This window comes from Podarcis melisellensis, assembly GCF_964234715.1.
Source record: "Podarcis melisellensis genome assembly, chromosome: 13".
Classification (NCBI taxonomy): Eukaryota; Metazoa; Chordata; class Lepidosauria; order Squamata; family Lacertidae; genus Podarcis; species Podarcis melisellensis.
Genome location: NC_138545.1, coordinates 30,672,625 through 30,693,497, shown reverse-complemented (window position 1 = coordinate 30,693,497; position 20,873 = coordinate 30,672,625). Strand labels below are relative to the sequence as shown.

The 20,873-nt window shown below is 44.8% G+C and overlaps 1 protein-coding gene across 1 annotated transcript in view; it reads left to right on the top strand.

Moving 5' to 3' along the window:
• LOC309354869 (uncharacterized protein) overlaps window positions 1-18,983 on the top strand; it is a 32,876-nt gene extending 13,893 nt beyond the window's left edge. The window contains exons 9-16 of the mRNA XM_081885133.1: window positions 7,481-8,080; window positions 12,534-12,616; window positions 13,684-13,840; window positions 14,647-14,808; window positions 14,933-15,058; window positions 16,777-16,997; window positions 17,319-17,359; window positions 18,588-18,983. Of these exons, the coding sequence (XP_081741259.1) occupies window positions 7,481-8,080; window positions 12,534-12,616; window positions 13,684-13,840; window positions 14,647-14,808; window positions 14,933-15,058; window positions 16,777-16,997; window positions 17,319-17,359; window positions 18,588-18,685 (1,488 nt within the window). The 3' untranslated portion in view covers window positions 18,686-18,983. The remainder of the gene's footprint in view (window positions 1-7,480; window positions 8,081-12,533; window positions 12,617-13,683; window positions 13,841-14,646; window positions 14,809-14,932; window positions 15,059-16,776; window positions 16,998-17,318; window positions 17,360-18,587) is intronic.
• Window positions 18,984-20,873: the final 1,890 nt, after the last annotated feature.

The following is a 20,873-nucleotide window of genomic DNA, read 5'->3' as shown; positions in this document are numbered from 1 at the left end:
CCTTTGAGGCAGCCTGTTCGCAAAACATGTTCGCTGCAGTTGCTGGGATGGAATTGTTAGGACCTGCCTTTGAAGACAGTAAAACAGTTGGCAGGACATTTAAGGGAATGCTGTTTCTGACACACCTTGCACTGCCCATAGTGTGTGTGTGTGTGTGTGTGTGTGTGTGTGTGTACGTGCATGTGATCAAATCGTGGGGGATGAAATAGGACTTCTAGTGCAGTACCTGGAAGACTGAAAAGAATGCCATGACTTAGGGCCCCTCCAGATGTCCTTTTCATTGTGCAGCCACAATGTTTTAGAATCATAGAGTTGTAGAGTTGGAAGGGACTTCTGCGGTCATCTAGTCCAACCCCCTACAATGCAGAAATCTTTCACCCAACACATGACCCTGGGGTTAACAGTCTTCCCTGCCTGGTGCCTCGCACCATTCTTCTGCATCCGGCCAGTCCATGACTCTTCGAACCTCCATAAACTGCTTTAAAATCACTTTAAGCCCTCAATTGATCTTTTGAAGCCCTACCTTGCCTGTTCTGTACCGGCACCAAATACAGTGGTACCTCGAGTTAAGAACTTAATTCGTTCCAGAGGTCCGTTCTTAACCAGAAACTGTTCTTAATCTGAGGTACCATTTTAGCTAATGGGGCCTCCTGCTGCCATCGCACAATTTCTGTTCTCATCCTGAGGTAAAGTTCTTAACCCGAGGTAATATTTCTGGGTTAGCGGAGTCTGTAACCTGAAGCATCTGTAACCTGAAGCGTATGTAACCCGAGGTACCATTGTAGGTCAAATGAAAAAGCCTTGTGGGCCAAGTCTGGCCCACAGGCTGAAGGCTCCCCACCACTGTTTTAAAATGTCTCCTGGTTTCCTCTCCTATGTCTCATCCCCTTCCTGGACTCTCAAGGGATTTGCCGAGACAGGAAATGGATCCATGAGAAATTCACAGTTAAGCTGACAGTGCGTGCTGAGCCAAATGCATCACCTATTTGAACTTAAATTAATCATTTGCTGTAGGCAATCTAGTGCCGCACCAACAGTCTGATGTAAATACAATGAGTACCTGAGTCTCAGGGCTACTTTTCACTCAGGGCATCGTTCTTTCTGCTTCTGGGCTGTACCACTTAAGATGGCATACGAGGTGGAGCTCATAGGATGGAACAACCCACCAATTTAAGGAAATAGCCCCTGCACATCAAAATCTAGCAATTGGGGGAGAAGGTTAGGTTCAACCCATTTCCCCAATACAGTCCTACCTTGGAAGTCAAACAAAATCTGTTCCAGAAGTCCGTTCGACTTCCAAAATGTTTGGAAACCGAAGCACGGTCTCTGATTGGCTGCAGGGCGGCTTTCAACAGAGCATTAAAAAACAGAACAAAACTTGAAACATTAAAAATGTCCTTAAACAGGGCGACTTTTGTTACAACTTTTTAGCACCTGCTCATTTTGGGAACTTGAAAGTTGGAAAATTCAACAATAAGGCAGCTTCCCACACCCCTCGCCTCGAGACAGCACAAAATAAGGTCTTAATCAGTGGTTGTCATGGGTTGGCAGAGGAGTGGGAGGCAATAGCTGGGGAACCCCAAGGGAACCCCCAGGGGAAGAAGGCTCAGAGTCAGCGGTTTGGTGGTAGGATGACTATAAATGGCCAGAGGGAAAAGATGGAGCAAACGGGCAGGAGGAGGTGTCAGAAGCTGAAGAGGTAACAGGGTTTAGTGAGCAGGAAGAGACTGTGGCAGAGAGCAGTCCAGGCTCAGAGACGGAAGTGGAGGCTGGAGTGGAGGGCGCCAAGAGGCAGCAATGAGTCAGGCTGCTGAAGAAGCCAGGGAAACTCTTCCTCCTGCTGTGACCTGTTCCCCTTCCTCCTGGTCTCGAAGAACACACAGAAAAATGAAGAGGGCAGACCAAAGAGAGACAGGATGAGGAAGCCTTAGGCTGCCAGACAGTGACCTGGGGGAGGAGTTTTAGAGAGTGGTTGGAAGATGAGGACCTTCAGTCCTTGCAACCGCCTCATTGGTGCAATGCCTGCTGCAAGGGTTGCTGCGATCACTAGGCCTGCACTCTTTTGGTTTCTTTGAATAAGGACTTCACGGATTATTCTGCCCTTTGCTGAATTTTGCAATACAGTTTGCAGCTTGGAAAAGGCACCAAACACCAAGATGATTAAAAAAAAAAAAAAAAGCCAAAAGTGGTGGTGGTGGTAATACAGAATACCCTAAAGACCACTGTAGATATTTAAAAATGTTAGCAGGATTTTTATAACACTTGTAATATGATTTAAGGTAAAAAAAGAAGATAAAATGGATTAGAAAAATGTAATTAGATACAGTGGGGGGGGGAGTCTGGGGATTTAAGTAATCCCAGATGTCTAGAAATTGAAAATGTTTTAAATGGATAATAATATTGTTTTATGATTTTTTAAAAATTAAAATTAAAATATTTTTATAAAAAATAATTTTTATTAACCGGCCAATCAAATCAAATTAAATCATATCACATAAATTCCGAATTACAAAGCCGAATTTTACATTTTGTTGGAGGGACCTATATTTCAAGATCTGAAGGGGGATTCTGATCATCTTCTTGCTACTGCATTAATGTCCAAATCAATCCAAATCAGTCCAAACAGAGTTCATAATTCTATTTAGTCTTATCTTGCTGTTTCCACATCACATCTTGTTCATCTATTTTCTCTTTTTCTTTATGATCTCTTCTGATAATCTCTTTAAACCGATAAACACCAATAATAATCCTGTGTGAATTTTCCGTTCTTCCAATCCTCAAATCGACATGGTTTCCATATATCATCACCTTCATAGATAACATCGCTCTTTCCATCATTGATCTCGCAAAACTGTTGCTCTTAAGTCCCTCTGAGGAGTTTCACCCACAATATATAAACAGCTCTATTTCTCTCTTTCTCCTCCCAGACTCAAGACCTCCGACAGAACTTCCCAATATGGGGACGGCATTTTTAACTGCTCTTATACATTTTTAACTGCTCTTATACATTCCACGCTCTTATACATTCCATGCTCTTCTTAAAACATGCTTTGGTTCAAAAGTTTATCTCCACACAGCCTTAGATCCACAGCTTAAGTCCACAACTTAAAATGTTTTAAATGGATAATAATATTGTTTTGTGATTTTTTAAAAATGAAAATGAAAATATTATTTAAAAAGGAAAAGGCACCAAACTGCATATTCAAGGATAAATATATATTTATAAAAGCATACATGAAATATCTGCTAAATGTATTTTTAGTACAAAATATGTATTTAGAGTTTGAACATGAATGTTCATGTGCAATCTTAATCCCCCCCCCAAAGACATAGATTACTGTGTAAACAGGACAGAACAGATTTATGAATGATTTGCATGTGAAACTGACCCGGACCTGAAATAGACTGATCCGCCCATCCCTGTTTTCCCCCTTTACCTTCTTGCAGAGCTCTGAGCTGGCAAATAGATGCTTAAGGTGGAGCACGGTTAGAGTAATAGCAATCCAACGGTATGATGTGTACTTTCATTGTGTGTACATGCAATTGGCCATTCCAGTGGAATGACATAACTGGATGCGGCTAATTCAGCAGTGGATTTGCACAACAAGCAGCAGCTTGCTACATCATTCATATTCACTGGGTAGCCCCAGACTTGAGATTTGTGTGTGTGAGATCATAGCCACTGCAGTTCACTTATTGTCAGGGGCTGGACTGAGGAGGAATGGTGGGGGCCACCCGCTTCTCCTGAACCTTCCTGAGAACAGGAGGACCATATAGATTTAGAACAGTGGATTGCAGAAGGACATAGTTCAGAGGCTGCAGAGGGGAGAAGCTGGGAAATATTGGGAGAGGAACAACAGGAAGAAGAAGAAGCACCAGGGGAGAGACAGCTGACAGACTCAGTGTCCTTGGAAAGCATTCCTGACCCCCCCTCTCCCAGGACCAGGCGGGGATTGAGGGTATTAGAACAGAGAGCTCAGAGGCAGAAGGTCCAGATTAGCTGATGCAGGGGTGACATAGAATAGGGACAATGTAGAGCAACGCCATTACAGTGGTACCTCGGGTTACAGATGCTTCAGGTTACAGACTCTGCTAACCCAGAAATAGTACCTCGGGTTAAGAACTTTGCTTCAGGATGAGAACACAAATTGTGCAGCGGCGGCAGCGGGAGGCCCCATTAGCTAAAGTGGTACCTCAGGTTAAGAACAATTTCAGATTAAGAACAGACCTCCAGAACGAATTAAGTTCTTAACCCGAGGTACCACTGTATAGAGAGAGAGACTGCATTTCTTTGTCTCTCGCTGTGATTAATGAATAAACTAACTGGTAAGAACTCTTCTTTGTTTTGCTCTGCTTCTTTGCTGCCATCGTGGGAGGGATACAATTCCCTGAAGCCTGACACTTGTGCAGCATTTTAAAGACATTCTTACCCTCATGAAGCTGGACATATTAATGCACCCAGAACTTCAAATTAATCATCAAGAAACTTAGTGATGCCACAGTGAAAGGACCCAGGATTCTGCAATAGCTGCAACAATGCAAGGCATCCAAGCTCTTTCAGAGCTGTCTCCAAAGGTAAGGCATTAGAGCCAATGGACGCTGCCCTTTCAGCATGGAGATGGGTCATAGGTCAGTGTTAGAGCAAATGCATTGCATGTTGAATGTCCTAGGTTCAGTTCTGAAGGGCATCTCCAGGTAGGGCTGGGAGAGAACCGTATGAAAATCCTAGAAAGCTGATGTCATTCAGTGTCGACAGTATTGAGCTAGGCAGGCCAAGGGTCTGATATGATGTTGCCTCTTTCTACATCTCTAGGTGTATAACTAGAGTGTCAAGAAGGAATAAAACAAAAGGTGTTTGCAAGCAAGTGTGTCATGCAGTTCCATTTGCCAGAAAGCTAGATTTGTCTGTTTCCCCTTGTCTAGGGCAATGATTTTCTATATACAGTGGTACCTCGGGTTACAGACCGCTTCAGGTTACAGACTCCGCTAACCCAGAAATAGTACCTCGGGTTAAGAACTTTACCTCAGGATGAGAACAGAAATCGCACGGCGGCAGCGGGAGGCCCCATTAGCTAAAGTGGTACCTCAGGTTAAGAACAGTTTCAGGTTAAGAACAGACCACCGGAACGAATTAAGTTCTTAACCCGAAGTACCACTGTGTGTGTGTGTGTGAGTTTATCTTAATGCGGCCAACGTTTTCAAGTGTACACAGTCCCCCCCCATATATTCAATAAACATTTCCCAATCTTCTTTAAATGTATGTTCTTCTTGTTCTCTTATTCTATATGTTAGATCCGCAAGCTGCGCGTATTCTATCAGTTTAAGTTGGGAACTCACTTGTTTTCCATTTTGGGGCTAACAAAACATGGGCCACTAAGGCTAGAGGCATCCTCTGCCCAGGCCCCTGTGGGGTGGCAGGATGAGGAACCTCTCTTTGGGGCAGGGGGTGGGGCAGCTCAGAGACCAGGGATGGCAGCAGTGGCTGCCCAGAGGAATCCCAAGGAGAAGGGAGTGGAGAGGAAGATGAGGGAACACCCTCTACAAGGGAGGGTGTTCAAAAAGGGGTGATGGGCTGCTGGCTCTGAAGGCAAGTGGTGACATAACTGGGCCCCTGAATCCCACAGGGGTGCCTCAGAAAGAAGATAGTTGGTCAAGGGAGCTGTGGACTCAAAAAGGTTTAAAACCTCTGGTCTAGGGGATACTTGGTTGCAAATGTAGGCCTATTGCTGTGCAGTGTGTGAAATGGCTCTTAGGAATATATTGGTATCACAAGAAAGAAAGAAAGAAAGAAAGAAAGAAAGAAAGAAAGAAAGAAAGAAAGAAAGAAAGAAAGAAAGAAAGAAAGAGACGGAGAAACATTTGACCAGTGGAATTTAATTTCTCTCTATTCTCTCCATGCTCCTAGCATTTAGTTTGTAAGCTCACTGGGGCTGAGACCTATTTATTGATCTGGGCCAAGCTAATGCTGGATGCTGTGGCATCTGGAGAACCAGTGGGGAATTGATTAATGCAGAGTTCCACAACTCAGACGGGGCTAAACAGGGATGGGCAACCGGTGCTCTCCAGATGTTGTTGGACTCTACCCCCCCCAAAGCCAGCATGGCCAATGGTCAGGGATGATGGAATTTGTGGTCCAACAATATTTAGAAGGCCGCAGGGTGTCACATCTCCAGAGCAAAATGGCAGGGGGAGAAATTTTGACGCAGTCAAATTTAAAACTGAATTTATCAAATTTGCACTTTCTGAACTAATTTAAGAACCTAAACAGCCTATGTTCATGAATATGGCATACTGGGTGCATAAAAATGTGTAGATTAGTCAAAAATGCATATGAAATTTGCACTAATATATAGAATTGCTGCAAAAATTTAAGACTGGACAAATGAGAAACCAAGAGAATCACTACTGGCAGATTCTGCTATCCCTACAGGGGCGCAATTTGCAAGAAAGAGAGGGCAGATAGGAGGGTACTTAACCCTTACCCTCCCAGCCATTCTTTTCTATACTCCCTTCAAATGACAAACACATCTGGGAGCCCTAACTTTGCAGGATTGTTGTGTGTGTGTGTCTTATATGAGAAAGGGGAAGAACCAAGTACCGTGAGCTCCTTGGGGAAAAAAAGGTGGGTTAGAAATGATGTTGATGATCCACTAGAGCAGTGTTTCCCAAATTTGGGTTTCCAGCTGTTTTTGGACTACAATTCCCATCATCCCTGACCACTGGTCTTGTTAGCTAGGGATGATGGGAGTTGTAGTCCAAAAACAACTGGAGACCCAAGTCTGGAAAACCCTGCAGTAGAGGTTCCTGGGGTGTCCCCTGTTGATGCCTGCATGTAACTAAACCTCTGCAACAAGGACGCTGTGATGGAAGATAAGCTTTGTTTGCTGTCTGGCCCTGAGATTTTCAGTTCCTGGCCAAGCGAAGTCTTGCCAGCAGACCTATCCTTCCACTTGGTCATTGGTTATATGCTCTTAAGAGTCTTTGGCTGAACCCTGCTTTAGAGACAGAGTCCACACACTCCACATTCCAGAAGGTGCTGAAGGATATGGGTGCTTAGGAAAGACTCAGTAGAGGGAGCCAAGAAAAACATGAGAAAGGCAGAATGCCCTGACTTTTCAGAAAGACATCAGGGCGGAGTCTCCAAATACTTTATTCTTTCTTACTTGCATTCCATAGCCTTCCTGGTACAGAAACCCTTTAAAAAAAAAGATATAGCCTTGGGTGGAAGAGCCACCTTGGCTGAGTAACAGCTGACAATTTCTTTTCGGAAACAAAAGAAGGAACGGTTCAATAAAAAGAAAAGTCCGCCCTCTGGAATGTGACATAGGCATGAATAAACACAGGGAGGAAAAGGATAGTTTGAGAAGTTGGCTTGGATGCCCGGGGTGATGAAACCTCCAGGGAATGGAAAAGAGAGGAGAGCAACCCCCACCCGCCCACGCCACTCCTTGTGGCAACGCCTCCGTCTCAGATATAAGAGGAGAATACAGACAAGGAGCAGCTAGCTCTCTCCAGCCTCTTAGAACGTAGTCAGAACATTTCTCTTGCTTGTCTCCATTTCCTGCCAGCCATGGCCACCACCTACAGGCAATACACCTCTTCCGCCTCAATGAAGGGGTCTTCTTTTGGAGGGGGTTCCTCCCGTCTTTCCTCTGTCCATCTGGGTGGCGGATACAGAGCCCCGAGCATCCATGGCGGAGCTGGTGGCGTCTCCATCTCTTCCTCTCGCTATGTCTCTGGGGTAGGCAGTGCCCTTGGGGGTGGCTATGGGATAGGCAGTGCCCTTGGTGGTGGCTATGGAGGCAGCTTCTGCAGCAGCAGCTTTGGTGGTGGGTTTGGTGGAGGCTATGGTGGAAGCTTTGTCGCTGGCGGCGGCGATGTCCTTCTGGGTGGAGGCGAGAAGGAAACCATGCAGAACCTGAACGACCGCCTGGCTAACTACCTGGACAAGGTGCGGGCGCTGGAGGAAGCCAACACCGAGCTGGAGGTCAAGATCAAGGAGTGGCACATGAAGCAGGGACCAGGTCCAGAGCGTGACTACAGCCCATACTTTAGGACCATCGAGGATCTGCGGAGTAAGGTAAATGGCAAAGCAGAGAGCCTTTGGAACCATTGAATTGTAGAGTTGGGTCGTCTAGAGGAATGCAGTGGCATAAAAACAGTTAAGAAAAGAAGAGTAAGGTAGTTGAAAAAAGAGTGGATGCTCAAGGGATCCTTGAGCCCAGCAATAAGGGCTTCCCAGGCTGCCAGATTGCAAACCTAAGCATGGCTATTAAGGCATTTGAACCCTTTTCACTGGTTTCTGGCTTAAGCCCGTATGCATGTGTAGCTGTTGCAGAGCCCAGAATGAACAATGCAGCTGCGACCATTCACCTTGCACATAAGAACAGCTACCTGTGATTCCTGTATGAAACTGGGGTGTGATGGAGAGTTTGGTGCTTGCTGTGGGAAGGGTGGGTTCAGATCTCTAGAGTGTTCACATTTTAGGGTTTCCCACACATTCTGTGTTAAGTGTGTTATCAACCGGATGCTTCTTAGGAAGCTGCAACAAATCCTTATCCTGTCGTCTGCCCCATATAATGCTCATGTTTCCATATATATCCTCCTCTCATTTACACACTGCATTTTTTAAAATTAGTGCATGCTTAAATAATCTTAGGGGTACAAATGGATTCTTACTCAGAGGTGTGGATCTCCTGAACTTAAGCTATGTCGTTCAACTGAGATACGTTACCTATGTTAGATGGTATAAGCCTTCTAAAGGGCACAGAGGAATGTAGGAAGATGCCTTATACCAAGTCAGACCATTGGTCCATATAGCTCAGTATTGTCTTCACTGACTGGCAGTGACACTCTACACGATTTTGGTAGGGAGTCTTTCACAGCCCTACCTGGAGATGTTGGTGATTGAACCTGGGACCTTCTGCATGCAAAGCAGATGCTCTACCCACTGAGCTACGGCCCTTCCCCATTTTCCTGCTCATCATGGGGAGGGGCAAGAAGGGCATCCTGATTTCTGGTTCACCAGTGAGACATTTGTAGAGTCAAGTCAAATGAACCAACAGCTGAGAGGTTTCCTCCAGAACACATCATATCTAATCCTTTTGATTAAGATTCTGATTAAAACAACAACCCCATATAACCTTCAGGGAGATGAAAGTTCACAGAACGACCAAGCTGGAAGAGGTCTTGTAGGCCATCTAGTCCAACCCCCTTCTTGATGCAGGAAATCCAGTTAGAGCATCCCCAACAGATGGCTGTCCTCCAACCTCTGCTTCAAGCCTACCCACCCCTAAGTCCAGGGCACCAATGAGGTGACCTTCCAGATGTGGTTGGACTCCAACTCCCATCATCCTGACCAAGGGCCATGCTGGCTGGGTGGGAGAGTTGATGGGAGCTGGAGTCCAGTAATGTCCAGAGGACACAATGTTGGCTATCCCTGCCCTAGGTAAACAGCACCATAGTCTAACTGCTTGTAACTTCAAGAGGTTTCTCCTAATGGTCAACTGAGATCTATGCTCTTGTGGCTTAAAACCATTAGATCTAGTTCTTCCTTTTAAAGAAGCAGATAACAACTTCTTCTTCTTCGCCCTCATCTATGTAACAACCCATTAGGTACTTGAAGTGCTGCTCAGCTCCTTTAGAAAAACCGGCTGTGAGACAGGTGCACACCTGACATATAAAGTACACCCAACATCCATTTAAAGCACCTGGCTTTCCCCAAAGAATTCTGGGAACTGTAGTTTCTCCATGATTCCTAGTTCCCTTAACAATTCCCAGGATTCCTTGGGGCAAGTTGGGTGTGCTTTACATCTCTGGTGTGGACCCACAGTTTCTAAAACCCTTGGTCTCTAATTATTTTAAGAGTGAAGGGTGTGGACTGATGGAGGGACGGAACTGGATTAATTTCCAGTTGAGCTAATCCCTAGGAGGATGACAACCACAAGATGAAGAGAAAGCTATCAGCTAGAGCGCATGGCTGCAGGGCACCAGTGGCTCCACTTCAGGCGCACCCAAAAGGAATACAAGGGCCGTGAGTGATGTCTGTGCTGACAGGACCCTGGGCTTGTGGATGCGCAGCGGATATGACTTGCGTTCCAAGTATGCGCTCCCTCTGCCAAGCCGCTCAGATAATGGAGGGGCTGGAAGCACCCCGGGGCAATGAGAGGAGAGCTTTCTGACGCAGCTCACCCTTTTGTCTAGCATCGCAGTGACAGGGTGATGAGAAGGCGCAGGAGCAACGGTTTTTCACTGGACCGAAACGAGAGATTAGGAGAGCTCTTTGAAGAGCAAACTGGCTAAATAAAACAAATGCAAACCTGCTCAGTTCCACGTTCCACAACAACCCTGTCAAGTAAGCTGCATTTCACCAGGGGGCCAGGTGCAAAAGGAGGCAGGCTGATCCTGCACCTTTAATGTGGTGATGATGATGATGATGATGATGATGATAATAATAATAATAATAAATAAATAAATAAATAAATAAATAAATAAATAAATAAAATAAAATTATTTGTACCCCGCCCATCTGGCTGGGTTTCCCCAGCCACTCTGGGCGGCTTCCACAAAGACCAAAAATACACTAATATGTCATACATTAAAAACTTCCCTGAACAGGGCTGCTTTCAGATGTCTTCTAAATGTCAGGTGGTTGTTTATCTCTTTGACATCTGATGGGAGGGCGTTCCACAGGGCGGGTGCCACTACCGAGAAGGCCCTCTGCCTGGTTCCCTGTAGCTTTGCTTCTCGCAATGAGGGAACCACCAGAAGGCCCTCGGCGCTGGACCTCAGCGTCCGGGCAGAACGATGGGGGTGGAGACGCTCCTTCAGGTATATTGATGAGAGTGGGGAGCCAGGGTGGCACGCTGGCTTGGGCCAGGACCTGGGAGACCAGGGTTCGAATCCCCACTTGGCAATGAAGCTTGGACCAGTCACTGCCTTTCAGCCAAACCTACCTCACAGGGATGTTGTGGGGGTTAAGTGAAGAGGGGAACCATGTGAGCTACCTTGAGTTCCTTGGAGAAAAAAAAGATGCAATAAATGCAATAAAATGGATGATGTGTGGAACTTGAGCAGTTCTGTGCTGCCATGCCAGCTACACCAGCTGAGACCTCCTCTTCTGTATGAGTATCCTGCCCCCTTTCTATCTGCCCACCCTGCATTTTACACATGAGGAACTGACAGCACAACACTACACGTTTCTAATCAGAAGTACATCCCATTGAGTTCAGTGGCACTTACCTTTGTGTAAATGAGTATCCGAATGCAGCCTGAGTTTGAAAGATGCCTTACCTAAACAATTGCAATAGAGGAGGAACTTTTTGGAAAAAAAGATGTAATGCAGCAGAAAAGATATAATTCTGTAGAAAAGGTTTGAGGAAAAACACTGTGGAGAAGTCAACTTAGGGTGGGAAGTCAACTCAGCAATCAATGTAATTATTTGATTTGAAGGACATTGTGAAAATGTTTTTGTGTGTCTATCTGTCTGTCTGTCTATCTATATCTATTTTTCTATCTATCTATCTATCTATCTATCTATCTATCTATCTATCTATCTATCTATCTAATCTATCTATCTATCTATCTATCTATCATCTATCATCATCTATCTATGCCTTGCGTGAGACTTCTGAGTTTGCTCATGGATCACCAGAAATCTCTATCCATTGCTTGATCTATTGATGTCCTTCCTTGAAAATGGCACCTAATGAGAAGCAGCCAATGGATAACAACAGAGAACAAGTCCCTTCCTTGCTTGGCAGCAGACTTTGCCAATATGGCAATTTCCAGACATCATGACTCTGCTATCTAGGACTGATAGGAGTTGTAGTTCAAAACCGTGGGCAAGCAGCAGGTTGGCAAAGGCTGCTTTCAGTTTCCTCATGTTTATCATAATTCATTTGGGTGATGATGATGATGATGATGATAATAATAATTTACACCTTACCCATCTGGCTGAGTTTCCCCAGCCACTCTGGGTGGCTCCCAAAATAATAATAATAATAATAATAATAATAATAATAATAATAATAATAATAATAATGCAATAAAATGATAAAATGTCAAACATTAAAAACTTCCTTAAACAGTGTTGCCTTCAGATGTCTTCTAAAAGTCAGATAGTCGTTTATTTCCTTGACATCTGATGGGAGAGTGTTCCACAGGGATTAGTAGGGATTGCTATTAATATGGCCAACCCAATAGTGGCAGTGATGGGTAGAGTAAGCCTGTTGGCTAGATCATAGAATCATGGAATTGTAGAGTTGGACGGGACCCTGAGGTTCATCCAGTCCAACCCCCTGCAATACAGGAATATGCAGCTGTCCCATATGCAGATAGAACCTGCAAACTTGACATTATCAGCACCCCACTCCAGCCAACTGAGCTATCCAGGCTGACCTGATGCATGTTACCTTGGTGCTATGAACTTCCACCCTAGGCATCACTTAATGCCTGCTGTATACTTAAGAGAGTACACAATTCAGACAAATCTCTTTAAGACTTCTCTTTAAGACTACTTGTTCTTTCTCCAGATATTAGCTGCCACTGTTGACAATGCTGGCATCGTCCTGCAGATTGACAATGCCCGCCTGGCAGCCGATGACTTCAGAACCAAGTAAGTTGTGCTTCCGCAGACTATGTATGAACCATGAGCGGGTGGAACAAACATTTCATTTGGAGAACGGTCTCCAATCTACGGCTCCCTGGACTGATGAAGTTGCTTCAGCCATATTAAGCACTGGCGCTAGGATTCAAATAGGCTGACAGCTTCCAAGGCAGGTCTAAAAGCCATTAAACAAGTCGGAGCAAGGAAAGAAAAATTAGGTTTAGAAACACAAAGTTTGGTACAGAACACAAGCAAGGTGTAATTAGCAAGCTGGATTAGGAAGCCAACAAACGAGGTTGGCTAATCTGACATCTCATATATCAGGAAACTTAATCTGTCATGAACAACTAGTCTGAAAAAGCAAATACTGTATTTTTCCATGTATAAGATGCCCCCTATTTTGGGGGACTAAATTTAAAGAAAATGAGGGGAGATGGTTGCTGAGCTTTTTTAAGGGATGTTGCTGGGGGTTGGCAAAGTGGGCAGCCGCTCCCCCCATGCTACTGCGGGCGGGAAATGCTCCCTAAAGAGCACGCCTCCCACAGGGGCATGGGCAGCACACAGCTTCCCCCCCCATGCCACTATCTGTGCCTAGGACCCCAGTTTTTTGACATATTTTTGAGCCAAACTATGTGGAACGAAGGGACGTGGGTGGCGCTGTGGGTTAAACCACAGAGCCTATGACTTGCCGATCAGAAGGTCGGCAGTTCGAATCCCTGCAACAGGGTGAGCTCCCGTTGCTCGGTCCCTGCTCCTGCCAACCTAGCAGTTCGAAAGCACGTCAAAGTGCAAGTAGATAAATAGGTACCGCTCTGGCGGGAAGGTAAACGGCGTTTCTGTGTGCTGCTCTGGTTCGCCAGAAGCGGCTTAGTCATGCTGGCCACATGACCCGGAAGCTGTACGCCGGCTCCCTCGGCCAATAAAGCGAGATGAGCGCCGCAACCCCAGAGTCGGTCATGACTGGACCTAATGGTCAGGGGTCCCTTTACCTTTACCTTTTTATGTGGAACGAAACAAAACAAAAAAATATGAAAAGGGGATCTCTTAATTTAATCTGTCCTTTTTTCTGCTTCCAGGTTTGAGACAGAGCAAGCTATGCGCATGAATGTGGAGGCTGACATCAATGGGCTGCGCAGAGTCTTGGATGAGCTGACCCTGTCCAGGGCAGACCTGGAGATGCAGATTGAGAACCTGAAGGAGGAGCTGGCTTATCTCAAGAAGAACCATGAAGAGGTGAGAGGCAAAGCTGCCATGAACCTGTATCGCATGGCCAGTGGCAAGTAAAGCATCCTACGCTTGCGGGCTTCAGTCCTATAGCCAACCAGTGGTTGCCTGTACTGCCATGCTCAAGATCTGGCCTTTGAGACAAACCCGCATTTAGGGTGGCTTGTGACGGTATGCAGAAAGTCTAATTCATAGCCGTTGTGCAACTGGTCAAAGCCTGCTTGCTAGCCACCAAGACAGAGCCTGTCTTAAAGGAGCATGGCTCTGTTCAGTGGTGGAGTATATGCTTTGCATTCAAAAGGTCCCCTGCTAAACCCAGGAGAGCTGCTTCCAGGTGTATTGGAAGAGATGGACAACTTGGACAAGTAGGCTAATGTGCCATAAGGCACTTTTCTATGTGGTTTTGGACTCCCACGTCAGAGCCGGAATGGATAAGCAAATAAACATTCTTTGTTTTTTATAAGATTTTTATTAAGAATGTTCAGAATACGTTACAATAAAAAACAAATTGGTGTAAACAATTTTTTAAAAAAGAAAGTAAAAATAGAATGCAGAGTCGTCTCTCACAGGTAGATCTTAACTCTTGTCCCATACAGAAACAGGTGAACCCACTCAGCTGTCACCTGTGACCTTCCTTTTCTTCTCCCAACCTCCCACCCTGGGAGAACTTCCCTTCCCTGCATCTCACACAGGGTCCTTCACCAACCATTCATCACCTTCATCTGGGTGCAGTTCCCTCCTTAGCCCAGAGTAGAGGACAAAAAACTAAACAAAAACAAAGCAAATAAACTTTCCACATTTCCCTCTCTTTCCAGGAAATGGCCGTCCTCCGAAGCCAGATGGGTGGTGAGATCTCGGTGGAAATGGACGCTGCTCCTGGAGTGGACCTGACCAAGATCCTGACGGAGATGCGTGAGCAGTACGAGCACCTGGCAGAGAAGAACCGCAAGGATGCTGAGCAGTGGTTCTTCAGCAAGGTGGGACTTCCTCTCAGGATGAAGGAGCTTTCTGGAGGGAAAATAAGAGTGCCACAGGTTCTCAAATGGATACTTGGTACTCTGAGTTTCATGTAAGCAACATGTGTTCTCCTTTTGCTTGCAGACCGAAGAGCTGAACCGCGAAGTTGCCATCCACACGGAGCAGCTGCAGAGCGGCAAGTCGGAGATCACAGAACTTAGGCGGAGCGTCCAAAGCTTGGAGATAGAGCTGCAGACTCAACTCAGCACGGTAAGGGGGCACGTGGAACTGGGGAGGATGATGAGTCTCTGAAAGTCCCCTTGGCTCTATCTTGGTGACACAGTCCAAGAAGTAGGACCTTTTCATTTGAGTGATTTGCGGTGTGTTTCTGGCCATTGCGTAACAATGCCCACTTCCCCTCTTTTGGATAATATCATTAGTGTGTCCTTACACAGAGTGCAACTTTGCTTTTGGCTGCTCCTCAATAGCTCAAGAAAAAAAAAAAGGTAGTTAAAAGAACAGAGACACACAGGGCTCAAAAGTGAACTGTGCTTCAATCCCATTGAACTCAATGGGATAGGTTGGTGGTGACAAACGGTGCAATCTTATATGTCTATTGAGCTCGTTGAATTAAGTAGGACTTACTTCCGGCAAAGTGTGCAGCCTATATACACTACACTGTATCATATTGCAGTCTTTGCGTTCTTTGGGTGAGAAAGTCAGAGGCGTGGCACTGAGAAGCGATGGAGCGAGTCGTCCTGCTGCTCTTGTCTCATAGCCTAGAGGCTCTGCAAAAATTTAATATGGGATGATTAAAAAGTGGTTCCATGGCTAGTTTGTCAGATTAGGACCAGGGAGACCCAGAATCTACTCCCCATGCGGTCATGAAGTTCACCAGGTGACCTAGGACCAGTCACTATATCTCATACTACTGTACCCGGTAGAGCTTTTATGAGGATGAAATGTGTGTCTGTGTGAGTGAGTGAGAGAAACTCTTTTAAGCTTCTTTGGTGAAATATGAATGCAACAACAAAGCTGTGTAGTAATTTCCAGAGCGGTAACTCTAGTGCAGCAAAAACAACCTAGAGTCTTGTGGTCTTGTGGCACCTTAAAGACTAATTTTTATCACCGCATAAGCATTTGTGGACTGCTTTCAGGCTTCCCACATGCATCTGGTTGGCCACTGTGAGAACAGGATGCTGGGCCAGAGAGACCTTTAGTCTCATCCAGCAGGCTCCATAACCCAAAGCTATTTGCTGATTGGACATCTGCATTTACCTAAGGACTTTAGATGCTATACCTGATTTGACAAATCTGACAATGTTGGTTTCTGTCACTTTCTCATTTTTCCAATCTTAAATCCAGTTCTCCACATCTCAGTAGTAATGTGCAGGGGTTTTAGAATTTTGTCTGAATTCTTCCTGATAAACACATTTTTATATAGACACCTTTTTTTTGCAAGCAACATCCCTCAACATAATGAATTTTATGGAAATTTCCTCTAATATATGCATATTATTTGGTTAGGAAGCTGCACCACAAAATCTAGAAAAATGCAAATTTTGAAGGGTAGTTGTGTTTTGGTTTGCAAACCAAAATCAATTTCCCTCCATCCCTCCTTGAAATATTTCATGAAACCTGTTAAGTTGTGGGTGAACATATCAGACGACACAGTGATTCGTCAAACAGCTCTTGTTTATTCACAGGCCAGAACAGAACTGAACTGAAGGGTTCAGTCAGCCTGCCTATATAGAGCTCCATTACAACATAACTGTAACAATTTTCTAAAACTATCCAATCACTGAACGTAACTTTCAATCCCTTATTTGCATAACTATCTACAGTATCCCCCTGCTGGCCCAGGGTGAGAACTTCAGTACATAACAAAACCAGTGTGCAGCCCACTACTGTCATTGTTATATACCTGATAATCTTCCGAAGTTCTCAAAGCAATGAATGTGACCCTCCTCTCAATTCTCTTCCCCCAGAAAGCAGCACTGGAAGCCACCCTGGCAGATACAGAGTCTCGCTATGGCTCCCAGCTCGCCCAGATCCAGGTTATGATCAGCAGCATGGAGGAGCAGCTGGCTGAGCTGAGGTGCGACATGGAGCGCCAGAACCACGATTACAAGATCCTTCTCGATGTCAAGACCCGCCTGGAACAGGAGATCGCCACCTACCGCCGCCTGTTGGAGGGAGAGGATGCCCAGTACGTAAAAGAGGGGCTGGGATGGCAAGAAGGGAGTTCTAAAACAGCTCACATGAAGCAAAACAGGGAGGTTCCTTCAATATCTTAAAAGGCAATTTTATCCAGATTTTGGTGGTGCTGGCATTAATAGACCCATTCATTATTTGATTATCTAATCAACGATCAGCACTGTAATTGGTACGCAGCCCTGTTTCCATATTTAAGAGCCATTTTTAGGATTTATTTTTCCCCTCTATTATCACATTGGCATTTCATAATGTATTCTAGAAAAGCAGTCTGCATTTCTATCTTGACCATGTTTCTTTCCTCCTTTTCTTACAGCATCAGTTCCCAGTACAACGCAGCTGTGTCTGGAAGAGATGGTAAGAATGCATGTCAACTAAAAAAAGTTCAATTCTCAGATTATGGGGGAAATATAGGAGAGCCTTTCAAGAGGCCCTGACTTGTCCCATTTTTAGCCAAACCCAGTAGCCTTCTAAAAACAGTAGCTGAAGGACCACCACAAATGGTAAGGAGATGGTAAGGAGATAATCTGAACACTGAGACCCTTCATCTTGTGTGATGTTAGCTGCTGCCACTGCTAAGCGGGTCAGGATGAAGATATCTCTGCACATCAAAGAATGCTGTTCACCGACATCACCATCTTGGATTGCAGTGTTACTATCACCCTTGGCCAGAATCAGGCTGTTCAGAAAAACATTATGATGCTTTCCTAAACGCACTTACTGGGAGTAAAGCTGTGCACACATTATACATTTAAAGCACATTTGAAAATCATTTTTCCCCCTCAAAAAGGTCTGGGCACTTTAGTTTACCCCATTGAATTGCAATCCCTAGCAACCACAGTGCCCGGAGTTCTCTGAGGAGAAAATGTGCTTCAAATGTGCTTCAAAGGTATAATGTGTGTGCAGCCATAGTCACGCTGAACTCACTGAACTCTGAGCAAACATGCCTAGGATTGCGCTGTTAATGACACCCCAGCCCACACAATTCCTGTTTTCCCCAACAATTCCAAGTAGATAAGAGGAAAGTAGATGAGGTACTCATCTCTGCTATTCTGACAGGGCACAGATGGGGAGTAGGTGCTCGTCCAGATGTTGTTGGACTCCAACTCCCATCAGCCCCAGTCAGGATGGCCAATGGCCAAGGCTGACAGGAGTTCAGCAACATTTGGGGGGTGACCCACAGGTTTCCCATCCCTGTAAGACATCCTACTTTTGTCTCTCAACTACATATATTTTGCAAACTGCTTTGAGGTAGTTGAGTTTTTTTTACAATCAAGTGGTGTGTGAGACAAGTTATGAAATAATATCAGGAGCAACTTCCTGGGGTCTTCTGTATGTGGAAGCAGAAACATTAACCATTCTGCTCACAGGCCCAGAAAGCAACAGAAACCTTCCAGCATTCCTTGTTCCTTCCCTCAAGGCCTGATTGGCTCCCAGTTCAGCCTCCCAGTTGGCTGCGGACCCTATATAAGCTTCTCGGGTCCTCTCACCTCCTGATCATTCTGTTTTTGAGATGGAGTTATCTGGTGAAGTTATGAAACATCTGAAGAGGAAATAAACCCTCTCTCCAATTCTTCTCTTGCAGTGACGAAGACCTCACGTCAAGTCCGCATGATTGTCGAGGAGGTTGAAGATGGAAAGGTCGTCTCTACTCGTGAGCAGGTCAAACAGTCCAGCTATTGAAAAGAACCTGCCATCAATAGTGCCCCAAGACTATAGTTCTGTGGATACAACTGAGAGAGTTTAACATCACAGAATCTTCATGCGTTCTGCAGTATGCCTTCCCTTTTTATTAAAAAAATAGTTATCAGCAAGTTTTCCAAATTAACAAAAAAAACCCCACACATTTACTGTTATGTATGTGTGTGAAGCTACATGAAACCCTTGCATAAGGAAGAAAAAGCACACTGTTCGGTGACCTTTACAGTCAACTGCCTTGCTTGCTAATAGCCAATAAAGCATTATTTCCTATAAAACATGAGATCGTTTCATGGTTGTATATTTAGGGTTCTCAAAAATGTAATCATTGTGCGATTCCATGAGAAAGGATAAAATTGGGAAAGAACCACTGTTTTTTTATTGTGGAAAAAAACCAGACTTCAAGAATTATTTTGGGGTGCAAAGATCTGTCTGTATTTGAAGCAATTTACACACAGGTCCTGCTATCCAAATACAATTTCTCAGGAAATTGTTTGTTAGGTGAATGTTTGTATAACGACTTGATGATTTCCATGGGTTCCTATTGGATTTTTTTTAATGCATTCCCAACCAAGGAATTTTGATCCGCAAATGATGAAAAAACCTGGGGAAACCCAGGAAACCCCTCTGAAACCTTGCAGAAGGCAAAAAAGTAAGCAGGAAAATGCTCTCATATTTGTGCAATCTCTCCCTCTCCCTCCCTGCTCCCTCCCATCATGGTTTTTGATGAAATGAAAGCTGCAGGCCAGGTAAACACACAAAAAAGTAAGGCTTGTTTAACACTGTTAATCTGTTTACAGTACTACGTGCAGGTCTAGATGTTTGGGTATCTGAATCTGCAGTGTGTATAGAGAGGTTTGAGTACTAATTGCTTGTGTTTGGATAAGTGAATTTTCATTCATATATATATATATATATATATATATATATATATATATATATATATATATGCTTTCGTAGATTTTCACGGGTACAGGAATGCAGGTTTTGGTGTCCTCGGGTGTCTTCCCGTGTAAAAGTTGGGGTGTCTAGGCGACGTTTCGACGAGGTCTCACTCGTCATCTTCAGGCTGGTGCTTTCGGCTTCTTGTTACTGGAACAGAGCAGGATCTCAGTGTTTGAGTTCCTATAAATACTGTTGAGGGGGTGTGGTGTATAGCCTCCAATGTTCTGGGCAGAGAGGAAGTTCCCAGGCTAGTGTGCCTTTTCTTCTTTTGTTCCTTAATTACTTGAGGGATATCTTGAGTGATTTCTTGAGTGATATCCTGAGTACCACTTAGGTGGGTCATTAGGTGTGGATTAGTTGCTAAAGTCTTTGTGTCTTGACCTCTTGAACTTTGTGAAGAGTTTTTCTGAGAAGATGGCTGTACTGCACTTAGTTGTGCTCTGGCTTGGCTTCGTGTATAGGGGCGAGCTGTGGTTTTGTGGCCTGTGTCAGCCAGATCTGTGTAGGGATTGCAGGGGGGTGCAGCATCCGGAGGTGCCACCATGGTTTGGCTACTGGATGGTGTCTGTAATTTATCTGTGGAGAGGGTCTGGGTTTGGGTCTGGTGTGGTTGATTGGTGATGGCGTTCTGTGTGCCTCTGGATCTGGTGTCAGTTTTTGTGGGGAGGGCTAATTTCCAGATGTCTGGCAAGCGGGATGTGTCGTCACGCTTGTTCATGTTGTGAGGGTGTTTCTCTATCTCGATGGCTTCCATGATTATTCTCTTGTGGTGATGTTCCATGTTAAAGAGCAATTTGGAATCTGCAAAATTAATTTCGTGTCCTGTTTCTTTCATGTGTTGGAAAAGAGAGGAAGTTTTTTCTTCTTTTTTGACGGCATTCTTTTGTTCTGCGATACGTGCATTTATTCGTCTGTTTGTTTGTCCAATGTACGTGGCTGGGCAGACTTTGCAGGGTATTTCATAGACCCCTTGGTTTTCCAACTGGATTTTATCCTTGGGGTTTCTGAGGATATTGGCTATTTTTTGGTTGGTGCAAAAGGCTGTTTTGATATTGTGTTTATGGAGGATTTTGCTAATTTTATCTGTAGTGCCCTTGATATAAGGAAGGAGGGCCATGCCATTGTTTTCTTCTGTGTCTTGGTTTTTGGGGGGTGTTTCTTTTTGGATTAGCTTCGTAACCCTGTTTTGCTGGTATCCATTGGCAATTAACACATTTGAGAGATTCTG